General features: G+C 39.8%; 1 protein-coding gene across 4 annotated transcripts in view; it reads right to left on the bottom strand.

Moving 5' to 3' along the window:
• Positions 1–8,807: 8,807 nt before the first annotated feature.
• The window catches only part of wdr7 (WD repeat domain 7), a 102,855-nt gene continuing 88,434 nt past the window's right edge, over positions 8,808–23,228 (bottom strand). For all 4 annotated transcript variants that reach the window (XM_084934615.1, XM_084934612.1, XM_084934614.1 and 1 more), the window contains 2 exons: positions 14,625–14,729; positions 8,808–12,067 (listed from right to left, as the gene is read on the bottom strand). In XM_084934615.1, the coding sequence (XP_084790741.1) occupies positions 11,864–12,067; positions 14,625–14,729 (309 nt within the window). In that variant the 3' untranslated portion in view covers positions 8,808–11,863. The remainder of the gene's footprint in view (positions 12,068–14,624; positions 14,730–23,228) is intronic.

Here is a 23,228-nt window from a genome sequence, read left to right as displayed (position 1 = left end):
CTCCCTGCTACTGCAGATAAGGAGGCGGGCTGCTTTCCTCCACCCCAGAGAAAAGGGTTACATTTCCTGGGTCTGGGTACAGTTTGCCCCTCTGGGGGCAGGGGCACCTGGACCTGGGATATAGAGTATGTTTGGGGAGTGTGAATGTGTGTACAGTGTCTATTTGTGTCTGTCCCCACGTCGGGTGAGTGCTGAGTATTTGTTAGTGTATATGGGGGTAGGAATGCATGTTTGTGTCTGCGTGCGCCTGTTCGTCTGTGTCTATATGTCAGCTTGGGTCTTAGACTCCACCTCTCTGGGAACATCTCAGGCTCTCTGAGGTATGGAGACCTATCTCCCCTCACCACACTCCCTGCCAGTGGCTGATGCCCTCAGACGTTGGTGTGTTGGTGGTTCTTGGTGTCTGGGGCTGGGCGCTCATGTATGTACCGCCTCACTCCTGTAGGTTGATTGGCAGGGCCTGGCGCCTGTGGCCCGGCTGGGCCCCTTCCAGGGAGTGGGGTGCCCTCAGGCCTCTGGCCTCTAGGCCTGAGGCCCAGTCCTCTCTGGCACAGCTGGCTGCCGGCAGAGCCCGCAGGCACGTCACTGCAACCCCCTCTGGCCTCTGCTCCGTGGCTGCTGGGTGACCTCTTGTATGGGGCTCTCCTCAGCTCTTCCCAGGAGGGTGGCACGGTTGCCCCCCTGGTGGTCCTCCTTGGGTCTTCGTATTCTGGGGCCTCTGGATGTCTGGGGCCTGGATCTCCTCCATACCGTTACATGGAGAAACCTTTTGAATACAAGCGTGCTGATCCACACAGGTGTTCACAGACACAAACTACACCTTTCTTGGCTGCTACCTCAAAGCACATTGTGCGCTCTCGATCTTGCGTACTGCACAATAACATGTAATATTTAGTATCTACTGTTAGCTAGTTTATTGCGATGGTGCTGTATTTATTATGTTGCTCTTTCTTGTTTGTTTTCTCTTCTGTTTTTTTCTTATCTCCATACAGGTGATCCAGGTGTTGTGTTTGTTTTTCTTTTTTTCTTCCCCCCTTTCTCACCATCTCTTTTCCCCTCTATTTTTCTTTCTCTCCCTCTCTTTCTTTCATTCTTTCTCCCTGTCCTATCCCCCAGTTATGTCTGTCCCGTCTGTAACAACCGGAAATAAAATAAAATAAATACATAATTATAATAAAGGTCAATCAAATGGACCAATATGGCAAGGCCATGATGATCCAATTGGTAAAGTAAATCCGCTTGGCATCTTTCTTGTTGTTCAGGCAACAGTTCTGATGGCTAAAGATCCAAACGGGACAGGCAAAAAAAAATAAAATAAAATATTTATTGGGGGGAAATCAAGGAAGCGGAGGATGGTTTTCCATGTATACTACAAACCATATATCTATTTGATTTTTAACCCTTTACAACTCAAATAACCATGCAAACATTCTGTAATGATTCTCAAATAAAGAAAAATAGGAATGGGAACTGATTTACCAAACAAAATCTGAAACAGGACATATGTTGGAGTAAAATGTAGAAAGCGTAGGGTTTTTTTAACACCAGAATACTTGTTCTTCATTTAAAAGTCTAATCAAAATTTAAAAACCTCTCAGGGCCGCGTAACTTCTCTAAGTGTGTTTGCTTATCTCTGATCTCCTCACCTCGTTAAAACACCATCCACACATCCCTCCACAATCCCACAAACCCTTGCATCTTAACTGCCGTTAGTAACCTTAAGCCAGCTCTAAGCTGCGGCGCAGCTCGACGCTGCATTGATAATTGAAAAGTAAAGAGGCGGCGATTAATTTTTGACAGCGTTGTGGGTTTTTTAAGAGTTGGCGGCCCCTCCTCGAGCGCGGGGGCCCGCCAGCTCCTGCTGTTGATGTGAGAAATCCCGGTGAATCAAAGCTCCGACTGGGCTCTTGAGGGTTTCTCTCCCTCTGTATCTCCATCCCTCCATCCTTCCCTCGCTTGGCCGGGTTTTAATGCCTACCTGAGGGACTGAAGGGGAGGGAAGCTGAGGTTCTCTGACTCCACGTCGATACTTTCTCTCTCCAGCTGAGCAGAATCACAGCCTCTCTGCTCTTAACTAATCGAAACCTGAACCTCTACTCCCCCCACTGAACTCCCTCCTCTTTCTCCCCTTGCCCTCCCTCCTCATCCTCGCCAACTTTACCCAACAAACTCCGAGCTTGTCGGAGCTAAACACACACATTGTGCTGTTTTTGATCTGCTCTTCACTCGGCACTTATCATCGACTTTCCTTCGTATTTTCCTTAAACGTCGACACCGGAGGACTTTGTCCCACGTTTAAGTATGTGCGGATACTTTCAGGATTAAAGTGAACTTAGCAGGCTGACGTTCAAATGTGCTGCAGCTACTGTCAGGACGCTGAGATACGGGAGGATAAGGGGAGTTCTTAAGAAAGTATTTTTGAACTGAAACCTGAAATCAAAACGCTGAACTGAAATCCAGTATGAGAAGAGGCGTAAAATGAACTCTGAGAGGTCTAAATTATTACCCCAACCCAAATCCAAACCCTGTGCAATCAGAATTTCCAAGTCTTGACAATCAGAAATAAAAAACGTTATCATTTTAACTTGACCTGCATCAAATTTTATGTGCATTTTATTTAAAATGGTATGGATTTAGGGTTGGAGTATTCTGCAGGGTGTCATTTAAGGATTAACTTAAATCATCTCTCAGTATCAAGAAAGCCAAGTTAGATTTTTGGTAAGCACAAAGAAGCTGAAGGGTAACGGTGCACAGATTAAATTAGAGGAGAAATTTGAAAGGCACTGGCATTTTGTATAAGGTAAAGGTTACACACAAGGGTTAAATAGATTTTATAGACCAACGCTATGTTTAATACGAGGCATGGCCTCCTCTGAACATGATGGAAATAATCACCTGCCTGTGTCCAGCTCTGTTGTTGAGGAGTTCCTCTCCCTAGATGCCTCTGATTAACACATCAAGCGAGCACGTCCATGTTCGATAGGAGACCTATCAGGACAGCTGCAGGAGGTTTCCCCAAATTTGGATTGGAGAATCTCTATCCAGTCAGATTTCCACCAGGAACAATCGCTCGGAGATGGTGCTCTCACAGATGCAAGGCTGAAAGACCCGGTCAGCTTCAGCTGGTTGCAGCATGGCCACGATCATGAAAACCAGTCAACCAGAGCAGAAACTCCCCACAGTGTTTGGGTTTCCTCAAAGATCAACCTTTTAATCAACAAGAAATTCAGAAAGAAATTTGTGAAATTGGTTAACCTGATCACACCGATCCGTTGTTTCTAAAGGCCCACATCATGAAATTTAATATTTTGATCTATTATAAAATAATGTAGCTAATGTTCAAATATCAACTTCAAATATATATATTTTTTAAAAATGTAAGAAACATATTTAAAACAATAAACTCAAAGCCTTGCTATAAATACCCCATGAGTACCTGTACACAGCGTTTTAACTGTAACCCAAACCACTGCACTGCATAGACGTGAATCGATGCAGGAGTCCTGGTTATGGTGACCTGTTACATTTTTGTGCTGCACTTGGCTGCACAAACACTGGAAACCTTGGCCCATGTCCACAGAAATCAAAGTTTAACCACAGCATAAATGAAATAATCATCAGTGCATGATAAAGCTCTAAAGAGCCTTTGCAATTGCTATTATGAAAATACTCCCTACTCAGGAAACTCGAGTACAGTTAACACAGGATAGTGTTTGCATTTCCAATTTAACTCAAAAACAAGCATTCCAGGTTACTGCACATGCTTATTCAAATATACATGAATAGTTTTTGAGCAATTGTGTGTATTTAAAAATAAAGAGATAAAAACACGAGATCCTCGAAGCACGAGATAGTGAGACCGCAAACAGCCTTCATACTGAACTAATCGTATAATGCCCAACACCCCTGGGAGACAGCATAGATATGAGCAATGGTGCCTCTTAAACAAGTACTCCAAAAGTACAGTTAAATTGTACTTGTACTTTTTTTAAGCTGCTTTATTCTTGTTTCTAAGCTGCAGATCATGAATACGTGCTTAGAGTCATCATGTTTGTAATTCGTTGTTCACTTATCTGAGCAAAGCTCCCTTGAATATGTGCAGCATGTTCAGAACGCTGCTGCGAGGCTTCTGACTTCTGACTTTTATAGTCATATCTCCCCAGCAGGTCCCTCAGGTCTTGTAATCAGAGCTCAAAACTAAAGGGCCCCCCCCTCCGAAGCTCCATCATCAGCATCCTTTGTCCAGTATATCCACTGTCCCTCCTCTGCATTCAGATCATCTCAGCCTTGTTTCTCTAACTTTATCTCCAAACCTGAGCTGTCCCTCTCTTTCTTCTTCCTCATATTATTGCACTCTGCATTGCATATATTTTATTATTTTTGGAGATTTAAAAACATAAATCTAGTAAATATTACTTTATTATTATGGTTAAAGCTACCCAGTAGTATATAAGTCAATAAAGTAATATCTGGCTGCAATACTAATGAATCAACAATTGTAATAAGGTTTAGGATTCTGTATAAGAAGTACTTTTACTTGAGATACTTGAACTTTGATACTTGTTTCTAATCTTATTAAAGACTACAGACTCCCTGAAATCCGCAAAGCTGCTACACTGATGAGTTTCAAATCCAACAGCAGTACAGGTGTTTGAACTGTGTTTTACTTCCACATTTTTAATGAAACTAAAAGCTGTGAGGCAGTAGAAGCTGCTGCTGGGCTCCATCTTACAAAACTATGAAGTTCCTCAAATTAAAAAACAACTTTGAAAACTTTTCTCTTTAAAAAAAACTGCAGTGATAGTGTATTTGTATCTGGGCTAAATCAAGCAGTCGGGTCCCTGCAAACCACTTGCAGATGAAGAGTTTTTTTCTGTATTTCTCCCCTCAAACGCTCTCCCATCCAGCTGTGAGATCGTATCGATTCAACCCCACCGCAGATCTTTTGATAATCTTTTTATCTTGAGAAAGAAAAAAAAAAGATACTCACTCACAGTAAAATCACAGAAACTTTTGGGAACATCAATAATGGATAAATACATGATTTTTTTCTGATCTTGACAAAACTTTCATATCCACAACAACTTAAAAAAAAAAAACTAAGGAGATAAGACGACAGATGGGGAGAATATTCAGATTTGTTTTTGACTCCGTGATTATATTTAATAAGAGGATAAGTTTTCTTCAGAGGGGTGGAACAAAAGAAAAGGAGGAAAAGAGGCAGAGGAGAGGGAGTATTAGAGTAGAGTATGAAGTATGAAGATGAAGAGTTTTGGTCGGCTGCCTCGCCCCAGCAGATCAATGAAAAAATCAAGGAGACCAAAGAAACTGAACCTCCTGCTGCTCTTGGTAAGTAAGTGGACAGTAGGACTTTTTCCCAAGTATTGGTCTAATAAAATAAAACTAATTTAATTTAAACTTAAAATGTAAATAAAGGAACACAATATCAACAGTCAAACATGGTCCCGGTAGTGTGATGTTCTGGGGCTACTTTGCTGCTTCGAGACCTGGAAACATGAATTCTGCCCTGAAGCTGGATCTCACTTGGGTTATGAAGCAGGACGATGATCCAAAACACACCAGCAGGTCCACCTCAAAAAATTAAAACAAAATGAAGTTTTTGGAGTGGCTAAGTCAAAGCCCAGACATAAACCAACTTGAGAAACAAGTAGCTAGTAGCTTGGGGCTGACAATAATCGTGAGCTTTTAAGAGAAGTGGACTAACTTTGACGTCCAATCAGGAATCTTTCTGATCCTGCTGTGGAAACACAAATGCGAAATCTTATCCAAACACTGGCTAACAGGTGGTCTGCTTCATTTATTTATTTTAGGTTTTAAGTCTGTATGGTTGATGAGGAATCTCTTCTTCCTGAGCTGGTTTTCATCCCCTAAATAGACACGCTCCTGATCAATACCATCAATACATTGTGTTCAGTAAGAAACTGATCAGACAGTTGGAGTGAGAAACCAGGGAAGGAGGAGCAAAGAAAGACGCTCTGTGATAAATGGTCGGGTTTCTGATGAAGGACTCAAGGTCAAAGGTCAAAGCCACCTGGAGGTTTGATCTATAGCCTGAGAAATGACCAGAGGGAGAAACACACAGGCAGGATGTCCATATTTTATACAGAATATTGTAATATCTTAGTCCGTGAGGCTCTAGTTATGCACTATTGCATATAACCTAACCTTGAGTCTTTGTGATGGTTCTAAATGTCTAAATAATCATTCTAAGTGGTGGTTTCCAAATCTCTTTTTGGGGTCTCAAGTCTCTGTGGTACTTCTGGGTGCCTTTGTGGTGGTTGTATATCTCTGTGTAGCATTTCTAAATGTTTCATAGTGGTTCTAGCTCTCTATGTGGTGTTATTGACCCATGTGAAGAACTACAAGTTCCTAACTTTATAAAATAAAAACATCAAATCAGTGATCCTCCTTTATAATTATTTTCCAGGTTGAATTATTTCAGACAAATAAACAAAACAAAACAACCAATTCCTCAAAAGCATATAACCATTTACCTTGCAAGTGCTTATTGGACATTTTGCCTAAATCCCTTAAAGAAAGTTTTAAGATTTAATTCGCATTTTCTGCAAAAACACTTAAAAGTGTTTAAAGCAACAACAAAGGTAAAAGAGAGAAAGCTCATTTGATTTCAGTTTTTACTGTCTCCCTGTTCATTTTTAATAGTTAAAAGTGAATTATTGAGCACACACTTAACTTTTACAAGCAGAACTTCAACTTTAATCATTTTTCACATTTAAATTATGAACAGACTTCATGTTTTTAGTGTAGATGAGATGAAAAAAAGAGTTTGGAAGTCCAAAAGATGGAAACAGAAACTGTCAGAGATCAGAGGGAGATCGATCTGCTTCTCTGTGATCAGAAACTTGTTAGGCAGGTCTTCCCTGAGCTCATCATGGTGTGTGTATGTGTGTTCACCTCCTCATTAAAATAAATTTGTTTAATGACAGAAAGAGACAAGATGCATAAATATTTCAGTATCTTTAATGCAAAGAAGAATGTTAATTTATATATATTACATTAAGTTAAAGGGACTCTGCTTAACCTTAGAAAACCCCACAAGTGGCAGATATGTAGCCTAAGTAAGTTAAAGCTAGCTGACCATATGTGTCGATTACTGTAAAGCAAATATTCTGCATCTTACAGCTATACATTTTCACTTTAAAATCAGTGTTTTTTGCATCCATCCTGTAAATTGCTGCCATCTTGTGGCTACAACTGGTTATTGTCTCTTGAAGCAGGCTTAACTCTGCTTGTGTGTCCCATAAACTAATGGTGGAGCTGCATAAGCTGAGAGGAAAGCAGCTTCCTCTGGTTGTGTATTGTGGATAAACCTCTGGTCTGTGATGGGAAACTGAAGGAAGGAAAATATGATAGACAAGCTGCTCCTGACTCTACTGTCACAGATCTGAGATCAGTTGCCATCTGTGTGTTTGTTACAGCTAGCATTAGCTCTGTTCCCTTGAGAGGCTGCCAAATACATATTTTCTCAAACTGTTAAGTATGCCAAAGAAAACAAAAGATTAAGAGTGTGATTTATTATTTTAATAGATAAATACTCTTACTGAGCACCTTGGGCAACATGGGTGATGCAGAGGAGTTAGGAGTTAGAGGAGTTTGTGCACAAAAGTTAATAATTCCTTTAGTAGATGATGATCAACATGATCCCATTCTTCTTCAATAGTGGTGAGATCTGGGCTCTGGGGAGACCAATCCATGATAACATTGTTGGGGGGGTCTATCCTTTTCCTGCATTAACAGTGTGTTTGACAAATGATAAATGAAGGTGATACATGAAGATGTTGCCAATCAGATGCTTAGCTATCACGGTTCATACAAGTCTGAGAGTACTTTTCCACATTTGTAATTCCATCAGGTTTTGATAAAATCCCTAACAACACTGGCTGAAGTGTTGCTCCAAACAATGACACAGACAATTGCTGCAGGTAGATTTTTAGGGTTTTTTTTTTTGCCATTCCTCTCATCCTTCACTTGTCCAGATACGTCAAGTTTTTGGCTAATAGCTTTTTGAGAATCACCTTAATGGTGCAAAAATACAATTTTATGCTTCTCAAGCTGTTACCATTTGCACAAATTATGTGTTTTACTGACAGGCTGCTAGTAACAAAGTGTCTAAAGGTACAATTGGAAATTGATTATTTGCCAAGTTGTCTGTTAGACACAACATTGGTTTATCCCTCCGGTTGAACAACTTTTTATACTTGAATATGATTCATAGGTCAGTGATAAGTGGCTGGACAAACAACTAAAAACAGACATTTCTCTGAAAATGGTCAAATACAAGGACTCAACTGAAAATGAGTGAAGATGATAGCAATGCCCAAAAGAAAAGCCTCCAGACATTCAGAAAGAGAATTATTGCTGAAGACCACTTTAAAAATTGCTTCTTGAAAGCAAAATATAAAGAAATGAGGCCTACTTCAAGACTTGTACAGTCCTGTATATCTGGTGATTCTGACGGGTTCTGGTGGAAATTTTTGTTAATAATCAAGTTTTTCAAAGGAGCAGATAGAGAGAAATATAAAATATAGTAATTTTTAAAGGTGTTTTAATCAGAGGTGTGTGGTAATATGAACAGAAATGCAAGCAAACCTGTAGGCTCCAGTCCCCGACCCTGATAAGTATACGTGAAAGATGGATGACTCCATCATTAAGTCTTTCCCTAATAACATGTCAGGAGTTTTTGGTTAATAAAAGTTGCCATGGTCATTTGGAAAGATAGATCAGAGTGTAGAGAATAAAACAGATGCATCATTTGACCACCACAGTCACATTTTCATCTTTATTGGACATGATGACAACACAGTTTTACACAGCAGATTTATAGGATGCACAGTAGAATCAACCTGTTCTGTTACATCACGTTAAGCTCATACATGCAATACATCACACACTCTTAAACACTCTGTAAACAATAAATACAATCAAACTAAAATGAGTAAGAAACACCGATTTCGTTTAGTGTAGACTGCAAGTAAGAAAGCAGGTGTTCGGATGTACAAGAAGAAGAAAATAGAAGCAGAAAATGGGAGAGTTTCTATATTAAAGTAACAAGACTGCTTCACTTTGTTGTAAACAGCTGGGTAAAGATGACTTTTACCATCTCCAGTTTGGATATTTCCAGCAAATGTACCTCGTGTGTTTAAAAAAGAAAAATCCCCAGTAGGTTCTAACCATTTTGGTTCACTACCTTCACAGCAGAACCTCTTTTTCTGGCTGGATGACCTGATCTTCCTCACTTGTTATTTACTCCTCAGCTCTTCCTCTCTGCCTCCTTCATTTTTCCTCACCCTTCCTCTCGAGAGAGGCTGCCAAAAACATATTTTTTCCAAACTGTTAAGTGTGCTGGAGAAAACGAAAGATTAAGATCTCAAAGCTGTCAGGACCTGGTGGACTGTTTGTGTGTGCGTGTTTTCAAAAAGAAGCCGTCTGACGAAATGCTGGAGGAACTTGTGAAAAGCTTTGACACGCCCGGGTTTACAGGTGTGTATCGGTGTTAGAAGCTTTCTGACTGCACTAATGAAACTGACAGGAGCTGGAGAGAGGAGAATGACGAGTGGAGAAAATAGAAGCAAAGCAAGTTTGAGCATTTTGCAAGAGTCACAAAAATCTAAGCCCAGTACAACTGACAGAAAACACTATAAATATATTTGCATATATATTTATATATAGATAGAATTCACTTTCTGAATAAAACTCTGAGTACTAAAACAGTTAAATTTTTTTTAAAGTAATAATGTGCAAAAATGTGTCATCAACCACAAAGAACAGAGCTCAAAAACCTGATGGTAAAATTTTGCCGTTGGAAATGTCCTTTGTTGCATCTCTAAGCACCCCTAACATCGATGTAATCATGTACCAACGCTGTAGAGTTTGTTTATCCCCCTGCAAAATGTGCAACTTCTGCTAGTTTGCTATTGTTAAATTTCATCATCTTCCTCCTAAGAGGTGATGGTTGTACTTGGCTTGGGGCAAACAAGGTAAATCTAGAATGATAGCAGCATTTTAAATATAAATGTATCTCTGCATCATGTATTTTTAGTGTCATAAGACGACTTTTCCATTTTGGCTCTTTTAACTTATCCTAAATAAATTTGGTCCTTCTTGTTAACCAATAGGAAAAGCACATTTTCCAAAAGAAGTGATTTGTGGTTTAAAAAAAAAAACAAAAACAAAACAAAAAACAAAAAACTGCTGGCAGAGGCTTGAAAATGGACTGGAAATTGTGAACTGGAAAAGTGGAAATTCGCCACATTAGCCACAATACATACAAAACAGGACAGATGCTCAGATCACTATACAACATGAACAGCCTACATACATTGCACAATGGCTCTGAGGATATGTTGGCTGAATATGGACACATTTATAGTCATAGATATATTTCAAAAGTCAGATGTGAATTGCAAGAAGAGGACGATGACGATTTCACGTGCAACTGCCAAATATACAGTGTTGTCCTCTGCAAAGAAACAATCCAGTGGGAAAAAAAGGAGTTTTTTAAAACTTTTGTTTTAAATGTATTAACCTCCAGAATTTTTAGCCTTTGAAAAGAGAAACAAAGTCCAGAGAAACTTTGTGGAAGTGATAGGGATGATTTCACTGGAAGAATAAAAAATAATATGAAGAGGTGGAAATAGAAGAATTTCATTAGATATTTTAGACCAAAAAGTGAATATTTTGCTTTATGAAGGTGCTGAAGGCTGAGGATCAGCCAGCTAAGAACCAGTTGACATACAAAACGAGGGGTAAACGTTCATGCGACAAGTGAAATTAACAAACACAAGAAATATGATTTTTTTTCTTAAAAATGACCAAACATTGGGAACTAAACTGAGCTTTGCCATTAAAAAAAAACCCATTACTGGTAACCACTGATGATGTATCTAACTTAATTTAAATTTAAAGGGGACCAAAATAGCATTAATTTGTCTCCTTTTACATATCTGCAGTAAGAGCAGCTACACCTCTAACCTCCAAAGCTTTAATGGGACTTTCAGGACGAGCAGTCTGAAGTGAGAATGTGTGTTTAACAGTGAAAATACACTTGGGTGCAGACACACACACAAACACTTCTGTGTGAAGCCAGAGAGGTTTCAAAAGCTTCCAAGGTGTCACAAAAATACTCACACATGCGCACACGCACATTTGTGCAGCTTGAAAGGTGAAATGCATGTACTGGTCTTACAGAGGTCGGAGCGTACCTAAGGCCAGAGGTCAAACTAATTCCTTTCACCATTTTCTACCCCCCAAAATACACATTTTAATCAAAGTTTAATCACCAAAGTAAATACCTCCCATACATAGAAAACATTTAATAATCAAGTGATCCAATTACTGGAAGTGAAATAAAATTTTAAAAAAAAATAAAAAAAAATGAAAAAGGAGACTTAAATTAACAGCAAAGGTTTGGAGGGTCTGTGACATCCAGCATCAACGGCAAATAAATAGGAATGGCCAAGTAAATGATTAAAAATACATCAATGCAAATCATGTAAACAAGGCTTCTATCACGGCCTATAAAGATATCACACAGTCACTTTCCTTACAATGATTACTGCAGGAGATAAAATGAGAACATGAATCTGGTCCAAACCTGGGCCTGAGCTGGGCTTTTATCATTCCTTCAGATTTTGACCTCAACTATTAGTTTTGATCATACTTCGAATCTCTTAACTCTAAGACTTGGCCTCTAAAATATCATCTGAACTGCAAATACCAAAATTACCACCAAATAAATCCAGAGTGTAGCTTTCTAGAGTCTGCTTCAAAGGAAAAACCTCCTACCAGGCCCAGGTCTGTCAGTAGTAAATACAGCTTGGATTTAGACCATGAAGCGATGCTCCTTGCCATCATGGGCCATCAGGATGACATTGCGGTTGGAGGTCCAGATGAGACGGGCAAGCTTCAGGTGGTTCTGGGAGCCTGGGGAGGCCGGCTGGACCGGAGGAACCTGGTACGTCTTGATGCAGCGAAGCTGAGGAGCAGAGTTCAGCATTCCAATGCTGCCCAGCAGACTGGTGTTCATCTGAGGAGGACCAACAACACATGAAGCCACACATTCACCTTATCTATCAATCAAAGCCTCTTAACATTTGCCAGGTGTTCATAGGTGACCAATTTAGGGTTAAGTTTCATTTTTAGCAATGTGCTAAACAAGCAGAGTTTTATAAACTAGAAGCTAGAAGATGCTTTCAATTCAAGTTTCTTGGATACTTGGATACAACAAAGGAGTTTCTTTTGGTATATACAAAGGTGCCTCTATGCCTTATTTATTTGTGGCACTGAAATTGTATCAAGTTGCCTCATTAGATAAACTTTGTGAACTTTTTGCATTTAGTGCCGACACACCATTAGTTCTTCTTTTAGGACAAACGGTTGAATATTTCATATGAAGGGGTATTAGTAAACATAACTGTAACCAGCTACTCTATTGGCCTAAAACTGAATGACTTTTTCTGGCCTGCAGTAGATCTTTTGTTCCTCATCTTGATCTTCAGGTTGGGGTTTCTTGTTGTACAGTTTGAGAGCCAGCTTATTCATGGATAAAGTAAAGTTGGTGGACTAAAACAGGGAGAATCACTATGATACTTGCACTTCCCAAACACTAAACAGGTCACTAGCAACCTGGAGGATTTTAACCAGTTTATTGCTCAGCCAGCCTGGGAGGTTTGAAGTTTGGCTGTATGGATGTTTTTTCAGTATTGGAGCAGGTCAGGTATGTTAAATTAATTTTAGTTCCTGGGGAACATACATACCACCCCAAGTTGATCTCAGATGGGCCAAATCAGTAAAACCAATGGGTAGTAAGCTATCTTTGTTTTTAACGTAAGTGCAAATGCAGCTATTGGTGAGATGGAATCATTAATGACTTTTCTGCAACTTTTGCAGTTTGCAAAGCCATCCACAGTAGACTGGATTGGTCCACCTTCATCCATGGGTATTCTTTTAAAAGAGATTTTTGATCTCAGAGTTTCATTTCTGGAAAATGAAAACCCACTTTATAACTATTTCTGTGAGCCTTTTTTGTCATAGTCTTGGTTTTCTGCGTATTATTCAAGCATCGCTTTCTGGTTAAATACAATTTAAAGAAAGATTTTATGGAGCAGCAGGTAACTGATAAAACACAAGGCAGGAAGAGCTGGGCTAGCTGGTCAGTATTGCCTGAATTTTCAAAATAAAAGCAAGGGAATGGTGTCATTCTCAGACAGCCATTAATAAACCTGAACGTCCCACTCATGCGCTCATGTGAAGTCTGTGTGGGAAACACTGCCTTCTCTTTCTACTGAGAGCTGATATCTCCTCCCTCATTTTGACAAAAACTGCAAAGAAAAATTAGTTATTGAACATCTGATGATCATCAGTTTCTGCTGAACCCTGTGAAGACGTCTCAGAGGGAAAACCTGGAGTTTAACCCCAGAGTGTGTCCATGTAGGAAATACACAGCGAGTGGAAACCAAGACTACACTGCCTCACACACATACACACACGCCCCGACAGAGCGTCTGCCAGCTCATTACCACAGCAGCCGTCTTGCCGGCGCGCTTACAGTGGTTTATGCTTACAGTAATGCCATTAACGTCTGTGTGTGTGTGTGTGTGTGTGTGTGTGTGTGTGTGTGTGTGTGTGTGTGTGTGTGTGTGTGTGTGTGTAGACATCTGTGTCAGAGGTCGTAAAGACCTTTCATTCAAAATAACGGTTCCTGGAAGAAGATAAGAAGAGCCTGATCGGTTATCTGAGTTTGTTATAGTTTATTTAGATGCTTTACGTGTTAAGACTTTTATTTTCAAGTTATTTTTTTAGTTTGTGTAGATACAGTGGAATTAAAAGCAAACATGTAAATGAAAATATCTAAATTCAGTTTTTTATGTTTTTAACCCACTGTACAGAACAGTCATGACTGAAAGCACCCAACTGGACAGTATTTTTTTTTTATTTTTTCAAATCCACCGCTGGTTTGTCTTTAACAGTGAAAGCACAACTGAAAAAAGAAGTGACATCTGAAGCTGTTTGCATGCTGATAAACTGATAGCTCTTTACACTTGGCAGATTTCATGTAAACTTTAAGATACCTGCAGGGAGGAGTCTAAAGGAGGGCTCAGCATTTATTCCACTGTATATATACTAAAGAAATCCTTAGCTATTGTTTTTTCCCCCGATACAGATTTATAATATAAATATTAATCTAGAAATAAGTTATTCTCTTGTCTCATAGAATAAACTTTGTGCAGCTTTTTGCTTTTAAAAAAAGGGTCAGTCTAATTTCTTGCACTGCATAAACTACATCCTTTCTTTTATCTATTTTACCTAATCTATTTCTTTAGTTTTGTGTAACGTTTTTTGCTTGAATAAAAAGACAAGGCTGGAAATGTGCAAAAAAGGTTGCCCTTCACATAAAGCTTTAAATCTGCTTTAAATATACTGGAAGTTCATATCAAACCACAAACCCAAGTCCATGTTTATTACATCAGAAACAAACTCACCTTTGTAAATCTGACTCTATACAGTCTTACCACAAAATAGTTAACGACTTCAGAAGGATTGCATTAAGACAGTTTGTATGTGTCTGTATGGGTGAGTCTTACCTGCCAGAAGGAGATATGGCTGTCAGCGCTGGAGTAGGTTGCCAGATAACGGCCATCAGGGGCGAATGATACCGCTGTGATTGGACCTTTGTGACCATGAATGTTCTACAGAGGAACAATAGTTGATAAAACAAACTCATTAAAAACAAATGAAGAATAAAATAAAGTGAATAAAAAACATGCCGTAGATGGAAAACATAAAAACAGAGCATCAATGCTCGTTTCTCTTTTTACTAGTAACTGTTAAATGAAAAACTTATGCAAACTTCATTTAAAACTCCAGGAGTCATAAACTGTGTGTTGATGGTGTCAACATGCAGAAATCAGCCTGTTAAAATATTTACTCTTTAACATTTACCACAAGTACTTTACTCAGAAGACAAATGAGGTGGTCTAATTCAAACTGTGCTATGGGATTAACTTTCCACCAACTGGTTAAACATTTAAAACAAAAATAAATTAGGGGAAAGTAAATAAACACAAGAAAACTTAAATGTAAATTCAAAAGAAAATAAAATTATTCAATCTTTGTCATGTTTTATGAATTACTATCTAAGAAAAACAAACCACTCAAATCAATTAGACAGGCATCCGAATCAACCAATACATCTGGTAACCAACCAAAATAGAAACAGGTAGGCAATCAACTAACCACCCAGGAGGACAACCAGCCAGGCAGGCAAGCAACCAACCAACCAGGTGGATAACTAAACTAAGCCAATAATTCTTGAATTCAATAAAACAAATAGGAAGGCAACCAAACCAGGAACCAGGCAATCAAACAGGCAAGCAACGAAACAACCAGTCAACCAGGCAGGCATGCAACCAAACAACAAGGTGGGTAACCAGTCAACCAGCTAGCCAGGTGCGTAAGCAACCACCCAAACAAGTAGGCAGGCATGTAGCTAAACAGCCAATCAATTAGGCAGGCAACCTATCAACCAAACAGGTAAAGAAAGACCTCTTTTATTACTTATTTATTAATACGTTTGTGGTTTTGATTCCCCACATTTGTCTGCTTTACACTTTAAATAGCCATCTATAAAAAGCACAGTTCTGACATGTCCAACCCTCTTCTGACGAGAGCTTGTTGCTCTGTGTGTTGCTGTGATGATGGGAAGCCATTTTTATTGAGGGTTTTATAACACTGACAACAGACCAGAACAAAATACCATTTTACAGTATCACAGTGTTTTATCAGGCAGCAGCACATCACTCTCTATCATCACTTAAAGCCGCTAAAATGAGAGCATGCCCCGATTTCCCAGACAGTTCCTCTTTCTGATGGCTGGAGGTTCAGTTCAATAAACTCTGCTCTGTGATGAAGCCTGAATGAAAAACAAATTTTGGCCCTTGTTGAAATTTCATTGAGGCATTTTAGAAAAACTCTGCATCGACAGCACATGTTCGCTTTGGCAGAGATAATTCCATCAGATGGGTGGCAGCTTCTGGTCCGACAGATGCTGCCATTCGCCTCCAGAACTCTGGGGACAAAATATACCGCTGCGTGTAACACAATAAACTGTCCCACCAGATGCAGGGTGTGTAACGCAATAAAAGAAATCATCCCCCCCCCCCCACCCGCCTGCCTTTGCTTGCGACTGGGATTACAAACTCTCACCTCCAGATGAGATTAAGACGCGTCGCCTCAGGCACCCAGACTCTGAAATAATAACCAGTGTGTGGCGATTAAAGCTTAAAAAAAAATAATAACACAATGAAATGAAAATCTCATATTTCTAATTCGTTCTCTCCCTCCCTTTTTTCCCCTTTAAAGGGCAAACCCTATTAGATTCCAGCAGTGTTGTCTGGGAAAAAAGCAGAATTATTTTTATTTCCTTCATCCCTCTCCTCCCCCCATTCAGTGTCTGTCTTCATCTCTACTTTTCCCCTCCATTTTTCTATCTCTTAGGAGAGATCCCAAATCTCATTCCCTGTCACTACTCACCTTAAAGGGAAAATGATCAAAAACAGAGTAAATGCGGTTTGTCTGCAAACAATCATCAGCCCTAACTAAAGGATACTGAAGCCACTGAGAGGGAAATATGACAACTACATCCAGTTGCTCTAAGTCAAAATGCCCACAGTCATGTTAATCCAAAACCAATAAGTAAACTATGTCTTCAAAGTGCTTTTCGAGACAAAGAAGAGTCACAACCTGCTTTTACAAAGGTAAATAAACAAAAACAGCCAAATGCCCAGGAAAACACAAAACACAGACACTACCGCAATTGCTTGTCTGAACAGATTTATTTTAAACTGGGGGTTTAAAATGTATCTGTTCAGACAAGGATGAGGTCAAAGAACAGGACAACCATGGAGTCAAGGTTGTGAAAAGATAGTGGTAAGATGTCCATAGTTTTGGAAGTTTTGAGGTTTGGAAGACCCAATCATCTTTAGTTTTCAGTGGAATCACAAAAAAGCCCCTGTCTGAGAACCTGACCACATGAATGGATTATTTCCATAGTGCAGGTTGGGGGCCTCACCCCGTGAGGGCATAAAAGAACAAACCAAGATTTTAAAATGGCATTACAATGTAAAGTGACTTGAGGTGACTGCTGTAGTGATTTGGTGCTATATAAATAAAAATGACATTGATTTGAAATTTTAAAACAACTTACTTATCCAATTCGTGAGATTTAAAAGAGACGTAGTGTCATCAGCATAGAAGTGATACATGATTTTAAAACTGCTGGTAATAGAGCTGTTCAATATAACAATATATATATCGGATGATGTGAAAGCATCTATCGTTTCATATTACGCACATTTGTTTCGTGGTGTTGCAAAATAAACTGTTAATGGCAATATTTTTTCATCATTTTGATGGTCACTGTAGTGATTATATTAATTTCTTAAAGTTCTCTCTTTCTCTTATGTTTAAATAACCACACTACAGACGGACTAGCGACTGTTTTTATGCGTTGTCGTTAGCAACAACGACGGTAAACCCAGCGTGCGGCTCCACGTCCGCTTGTTTATTTTCCACATAAACCTTTTACTATAAAGCTAAAGATCCTGTTAAGGTTTTTCAAAATAAACTGAAATGATAACAAAATACATTATTCTCAAACATCAAATTTCAGAATATGCATCAAACAAATTACCTCAAATAAAAACATGAAATAACTATAAATGGCGCTTACAGTCACCACGTGGATGCAGGCACAGAGAATACCAGCATGGCCAGTGAAGATGAGTTGAGATGATTGCCTGAGATTCACAGAATGTACAGAAAATGTAAAAGTTTCGTGATATATATTGTTGTCGGGACGATAAATGTCTTGTATCGGGATATGAGATTTTGATCATATCGCACAGCCCTAGCTGATAATGTGAGGTAATGGGAGAACACACAATGAAAACAAGAGAAGACAACCTGGGAATGTAGTAGAATGGTAAAATGCTCCAAAATATCTAATCCAGTGATTCAAATTTGCAGATGTAAAGTCTAGCAGACAACAAATTCTACCCCTCGTGCAGTTTTTTGTTAATTTCTGCTGTACAGTTGGACATTTCAAAATTAAAGTCTGGAGCTTCAGGTGGGCATTAGAGGAACTGGAGTTTTGGGCTCTTCTCCATCGGCTTCATCAGTCAACTACACAGTCTCCCAGCTCTTGTGCTTAGAAAACAGAACAAATTTAGGTTTAGACACACATGAGAGTTAGTTACTTATATTCTGGTGTTTTTCTTGTTTTTTTTTTAGACAATTTTTGAGTTCCTGACAACAAACAGAGGATTCTGACATTGCTATGTGGGGACAGTTTCATTTGATGTGCAGCTGCCATTTTGTTCAGATGCCCTCTAAAAGTCAGAAACTGAGGAGGTATCTTTGTTTTTCCTCACTGTGGATGCATGAACTAGCTCCTCTGCTTGACATCCTTCCTTCTTGCTCATAGCAGCGATCATCACGCTTTGGTTCACAGTCACTGTTAGTTTTAATCACTTCATTTAAATATTATTTTGTCTTCCTCAGATCCTCACACCGAGAAGGTGAAATAAAGAATAATGTAGAAAACAAACTGTATAACATGGATTAAACATTGATGCTTCCATATATATTATGATCTCTGTGTGTGTGTGTGTGTGTGTGTGTCTCTCTCTCACAGTGGACTGCCTACCAAATCAATCAGCCTATCAGAGCGCAGTGAAGCACACTGAAACCATTTACAGCACTCTGTACTCCAATACACCTGACGCCTGGGGCTCGGCTGTGTGTGTCTGTGTGTGTATGTGCGCGTGTGCATCACATGGGTGCTTCATCCCATTTTATTATTCCATCTTCTCTGACGAAGACTGACAGCTTGTAAATCCCGTCCCCTTGCTGAACAAGTATTACGTCAGCCAATAGGAGAGGGTTTTTGGGGGGGGGTTGGACGGGCAGTACCCCGTATGTTATCATCAGATGGGAATTATAATAGTGAGAAGTTGTTATGTGTGGACAAAAAACTCAACACAAAAAAACAACCCAGGACCAAGACAGCTACGGGAATAAAACCAACTTCCTCCTGTCAACAACAAGTACAGCTAGAAAAACAAGGGTGCGTGCGACTGGTGGACTAGAAGCTGTTACTGCTCTCGCTAGTTGACACCGGAAATTAAAATCTTTCAAAATTTTTAACTAAAGTTGAACATCGTAACAATTTAAAGGTAGAAACAGTACTTTGAATTATAAGGAGTGGCTGTTTATTGGCTGTGGGATTAAACTGACATCTAACTGAGGCTTCTACCCAAATCCTTGTCCATTTAAAATGCAATATGGTTATCAAAGAACTAGATTAATACTTTCAAATAGCACTTAAATACGCAGACACTATTTATATGACCAGAGTACGTCTTGTTACTTTTAGACTCATTTTTCCCCTCATTTATAACTTTAGCATTTAGTTTCCAGGAACATCTGCAGTTAAAAACATGTTCCTCATAGAGTGTTTTAAACAGCAAATAGCAGCTGAACGTGGTGTAGGTATCACAGTAGCCCAATTACCACCAGAATAGGGACACAGTTTACATTAATTCATCATGTCATGCATTGCGGGAGACGATTCTTCAGGTTAATTTTGGCTACACTGCCACCTTCAGCTGCAGGTTTCAGCTGTTAGAGAGAAACAGATGCAGAAAGAGGTACGAAATCACTCAGATTGTTTCTTTGTGTTCAATTAGTAGACTGAGTAGAGTCTGTTAAAGAAGCAAGCAGCTGGAGACACACACACACACACACACGCTGCTGACAAAGGGCTGTTCACGGAGGCTGATCAAAGCCGTGGCAGATGGTCATGCGGGGGCTAGCTAGCTACGGTTGGACACACACACACACCCGCTTGCACACACACACATGCAAAGATGGATTATGAACAAAAACTGCCTCTCATCTCCTTCTACTCTCCGTCTTTGCTTTTCTTCTGGTCCCCATTTCTCGCCTCCTCCACTATTTCAAAGAGGTCGTCTCTCCTTTCTCTCCTCCTTCTCACTTTGTTTTAGATACACTAAAACAAGTCAAACAATTTAGCTCCTCCGAAATTCTTGGAAATCGAGATGTTCCCATTTTTCCAAGGAGATGCCGTTTATTCAGAAGTCTCTAAAGAGATCTGACAACTTTCTGCTGCTGCGTTAAATTTTTAAAATTAAAAAAATAAATAAATAAATTTAGCCCCATGGAGGACAAAGCTGGCCTCTATTGTGATGATTATTTTAAGTTGTCATGAATACAAACTGACAGCTGACATTCTTAGAGGTGATGCAACACACCGTTTCTGAATTCCCCTTTTGAGTACACAGCAATTTACTTGTGTAACTTGGAACAGCCCCCCTGCAACCCCGATAAGGATAAGAGGAAGAGAATGGATGGATGGACATTGGCAAGCTGACTATTATGAGTGCATGATTTTCTAAACTGAGTCTGGTGAAACAATCTAAAGTGTAGTTCAGAAAACTTCGGTTTTGTATTATTCTGCAGTCAAAGAGTTGCAACAAAAAAATATTTTTCCTCAGAAGTGAAAGAGGTTTTCTCTGCTCGGTGATGTAAGTGACACGCTGCACTGCAAATTTAATGATTTTTTTCCTCAAAAAAAATCATTGTTGTTGTACTTGCATCTGAACAAACCACAAGACTTCTGGAACAATGTCCCTTAAACAGACGAAACCAAAGTGGTGATGTTGAAGAAGAGGGGCGATCGTGGCAGTTCGTCTTGTAATCGGAAGGTTGCCGGTTCGAGCCCCGGCTCCGACAGTCTCGGTCGTTGTGTCCTTGGGCAAGACACTTCACCCGTTGCCTACTGGTGGTGGTCAGAGGGCCCGGTGGCGCCAGTGTCCGGCAGCCTCGCCTCTGTCAGTGCGCCTGACTGGTAGCTTGCCATCACCAGTGTGTGAATGTGTGTGTGAATGGGTGGATGACTGAATGTGTAAAGCGCTTTGGGGTCCTTAGGGACTAGTAAAGCGCTATACAAATACAGGCCATTTACCATGTTCAAGCATAATGCGCAGCACCACCACGTTTGGAGAAAACCAAACAACGTATCAGCGGTGGTGGTGGTAAATGGACTGGTTCTTAAATAGCGCTTTTCTACTCTTCTGAGCACTCAAAGCAATGTGCATTCACACCCATTCGCACAAGAACATTTTCTTAGTGCTTTCTAACTAACACGCACATTCATACTCCGATGGATACATCAGAGAGCAATTTGGGGTTAGTATCTTGCCCAAGGATATTTAGCATGCAGACTAGGGGAAGCAAGGAATCAAACCACCAACCTTCCGATCAGTAGATGACCTGCTCTACTGCCTGAGCTATAGCCATCCGTGGTGGTGGTGGTGGAGGGGTGCTGATTTGGGCTTGCTTTGCAGCTACAGGACAAGGGTAACCTTACAGTCATTGAGTCATCCATGAACTCCCCCACAGACCAAAATATTCTACTTAGGATTGTGCATAAATCAATGCCTGCAAACCTAAATGCACTGAAGCAATGTTGTAAAGATAAGTTGGTCAAAATCCTTCCCCCATGATGTGAGAGACTGAAGTCATACAGAGAAGGTGGCTTCCCAAGCTACTGAATCATAGGAGGTTCTCAAGTATGTAAATAAAGAGGGTTTGCAACAAAGTGCAAACCACTGGTTACACTCAAGAGCTGGTTATTTATAAACGCTAATTCTGGTTTTTAAAAGACTCCTAAATACAGGCAAAGTATTTGTCTGGCCAATGTTTAACCTCATCCATTAGCCTGCGCTTAATTTTAACCGTTTTCTGAGTGTTTGCTCACTTTTAGACTCCTCTACTGTTTAATCAACTAATATTAGGTGCCTGGAACATTGCTGCAGCTAGAAGCCTTGCTGTACAGGTTTTAATTACAGCTGTGGGAAGACCATTTAAGAAATAGTGAGCTTTAAACATTCTTCTTTTCTGGCTGAATTAATTACCCATCACTTGATAGAGGTTTCTGTAAGTGTGTTAATAAAGATAATAGCTTTATGTTGCACCTGAAATAAAACACCTGTAATGGTTCCAGCAGAGAGACACACACTTCCTACAAAGCCATTATCTATTAAAAGTTAATTACTGCAAATAACACACACAAAGTGTCTCCTGTCTCACTCTCTCACACACACACACACACACACGCACACACACAAACTCGCTCACAATCAAACGAGATGTTGGGTGAAAAGGCCCGTGCTATTATCAGATATAAATGACCCCCTCCACCAGAGTAGACTGCTCAGGTTACTGCAAATCAATACACAGCAAATTATCAACACACACCCGCTCATACAAGAAATACACACAAACATGGAGACCAGCAGCTCACACACGCGCGCGAGACACAAACATGATTAAGAGAGTCATTGCTTCATCATTAATCAATTACTGAGGGGTGAAAAAAAAGAAACTCCTCTCCTCCTTATCTCCTCCTCTCTCATTTAAACCTACTGTTTCTGCTCCTCCTCATTTCCTCCAGTTTGAGCTAAAGCATCCTGTTTGCAAACAGATGGAAAATTTCCAACATAATGAGCAAACAGAGATTAAAGGCATCTATTATGCTTAATTTTCTGTCATATCTGCTGTTTCAGATGGATTAAATATGGCCAAATAATGACATCAGTGCGTGCAAAAGCCAAAGACAAAAACTGAACACTCAGTTTACCTGCTCACATGTGTTTTCTAATTATAAAAGGATGAAAACATGATGGTGCTTAAGTTTTGAGATGTCTTAGAGTTTAGTTAATCTGAGTTTTGGTTACCTTCTCGCCTTCCCCTGCTTCAAGGACTTTGTATACCAGACATTAACCTTTTGGTTTTCTAATCATTGATGAAATCTCTCTTTGCCTCCTGCACTCTGTACTAAAGACATATCTGTGGAGAGAGCTGGTTTTCCACGTGCAGTCATAATTATGGTTGGAAATCTGTTGAACACCTTAGGCCGTGAAGGCTACATGCAGGGGTGGATTAATACAAAGTGGGGTGAATGGATGGATGAGAGTGGGAAAATGAATGAAAAAGAAGATGATCTGTGTGAAGGAGGCAGTGGAAGAAAGGATGGGTAAAGCTGGGGTCCAGAGTAAAAACCAACTTCATCTGGTGTAATCAAACAGCTGCTGAGCTGATCAGTT

Source organism: Perissodus microlepis, chromosome 7 (genome assembly GCF_051167445.1).
Source record: "Perissodus microlepis isolate ML-2025 ecotype Zambia chromosome 7, ASM5116744v1, whole genome shotgun sequence".
Classification (NCBI taxonomy): Eukaryota; Metazoa; Chordata; class Actinopteri; order Cichliformes; family Cichlidae; genus Perissodus; species Perissodus microlepis.
This window is presented reverse-complemented; position numbering and strand designations above follow the sequence as displayed.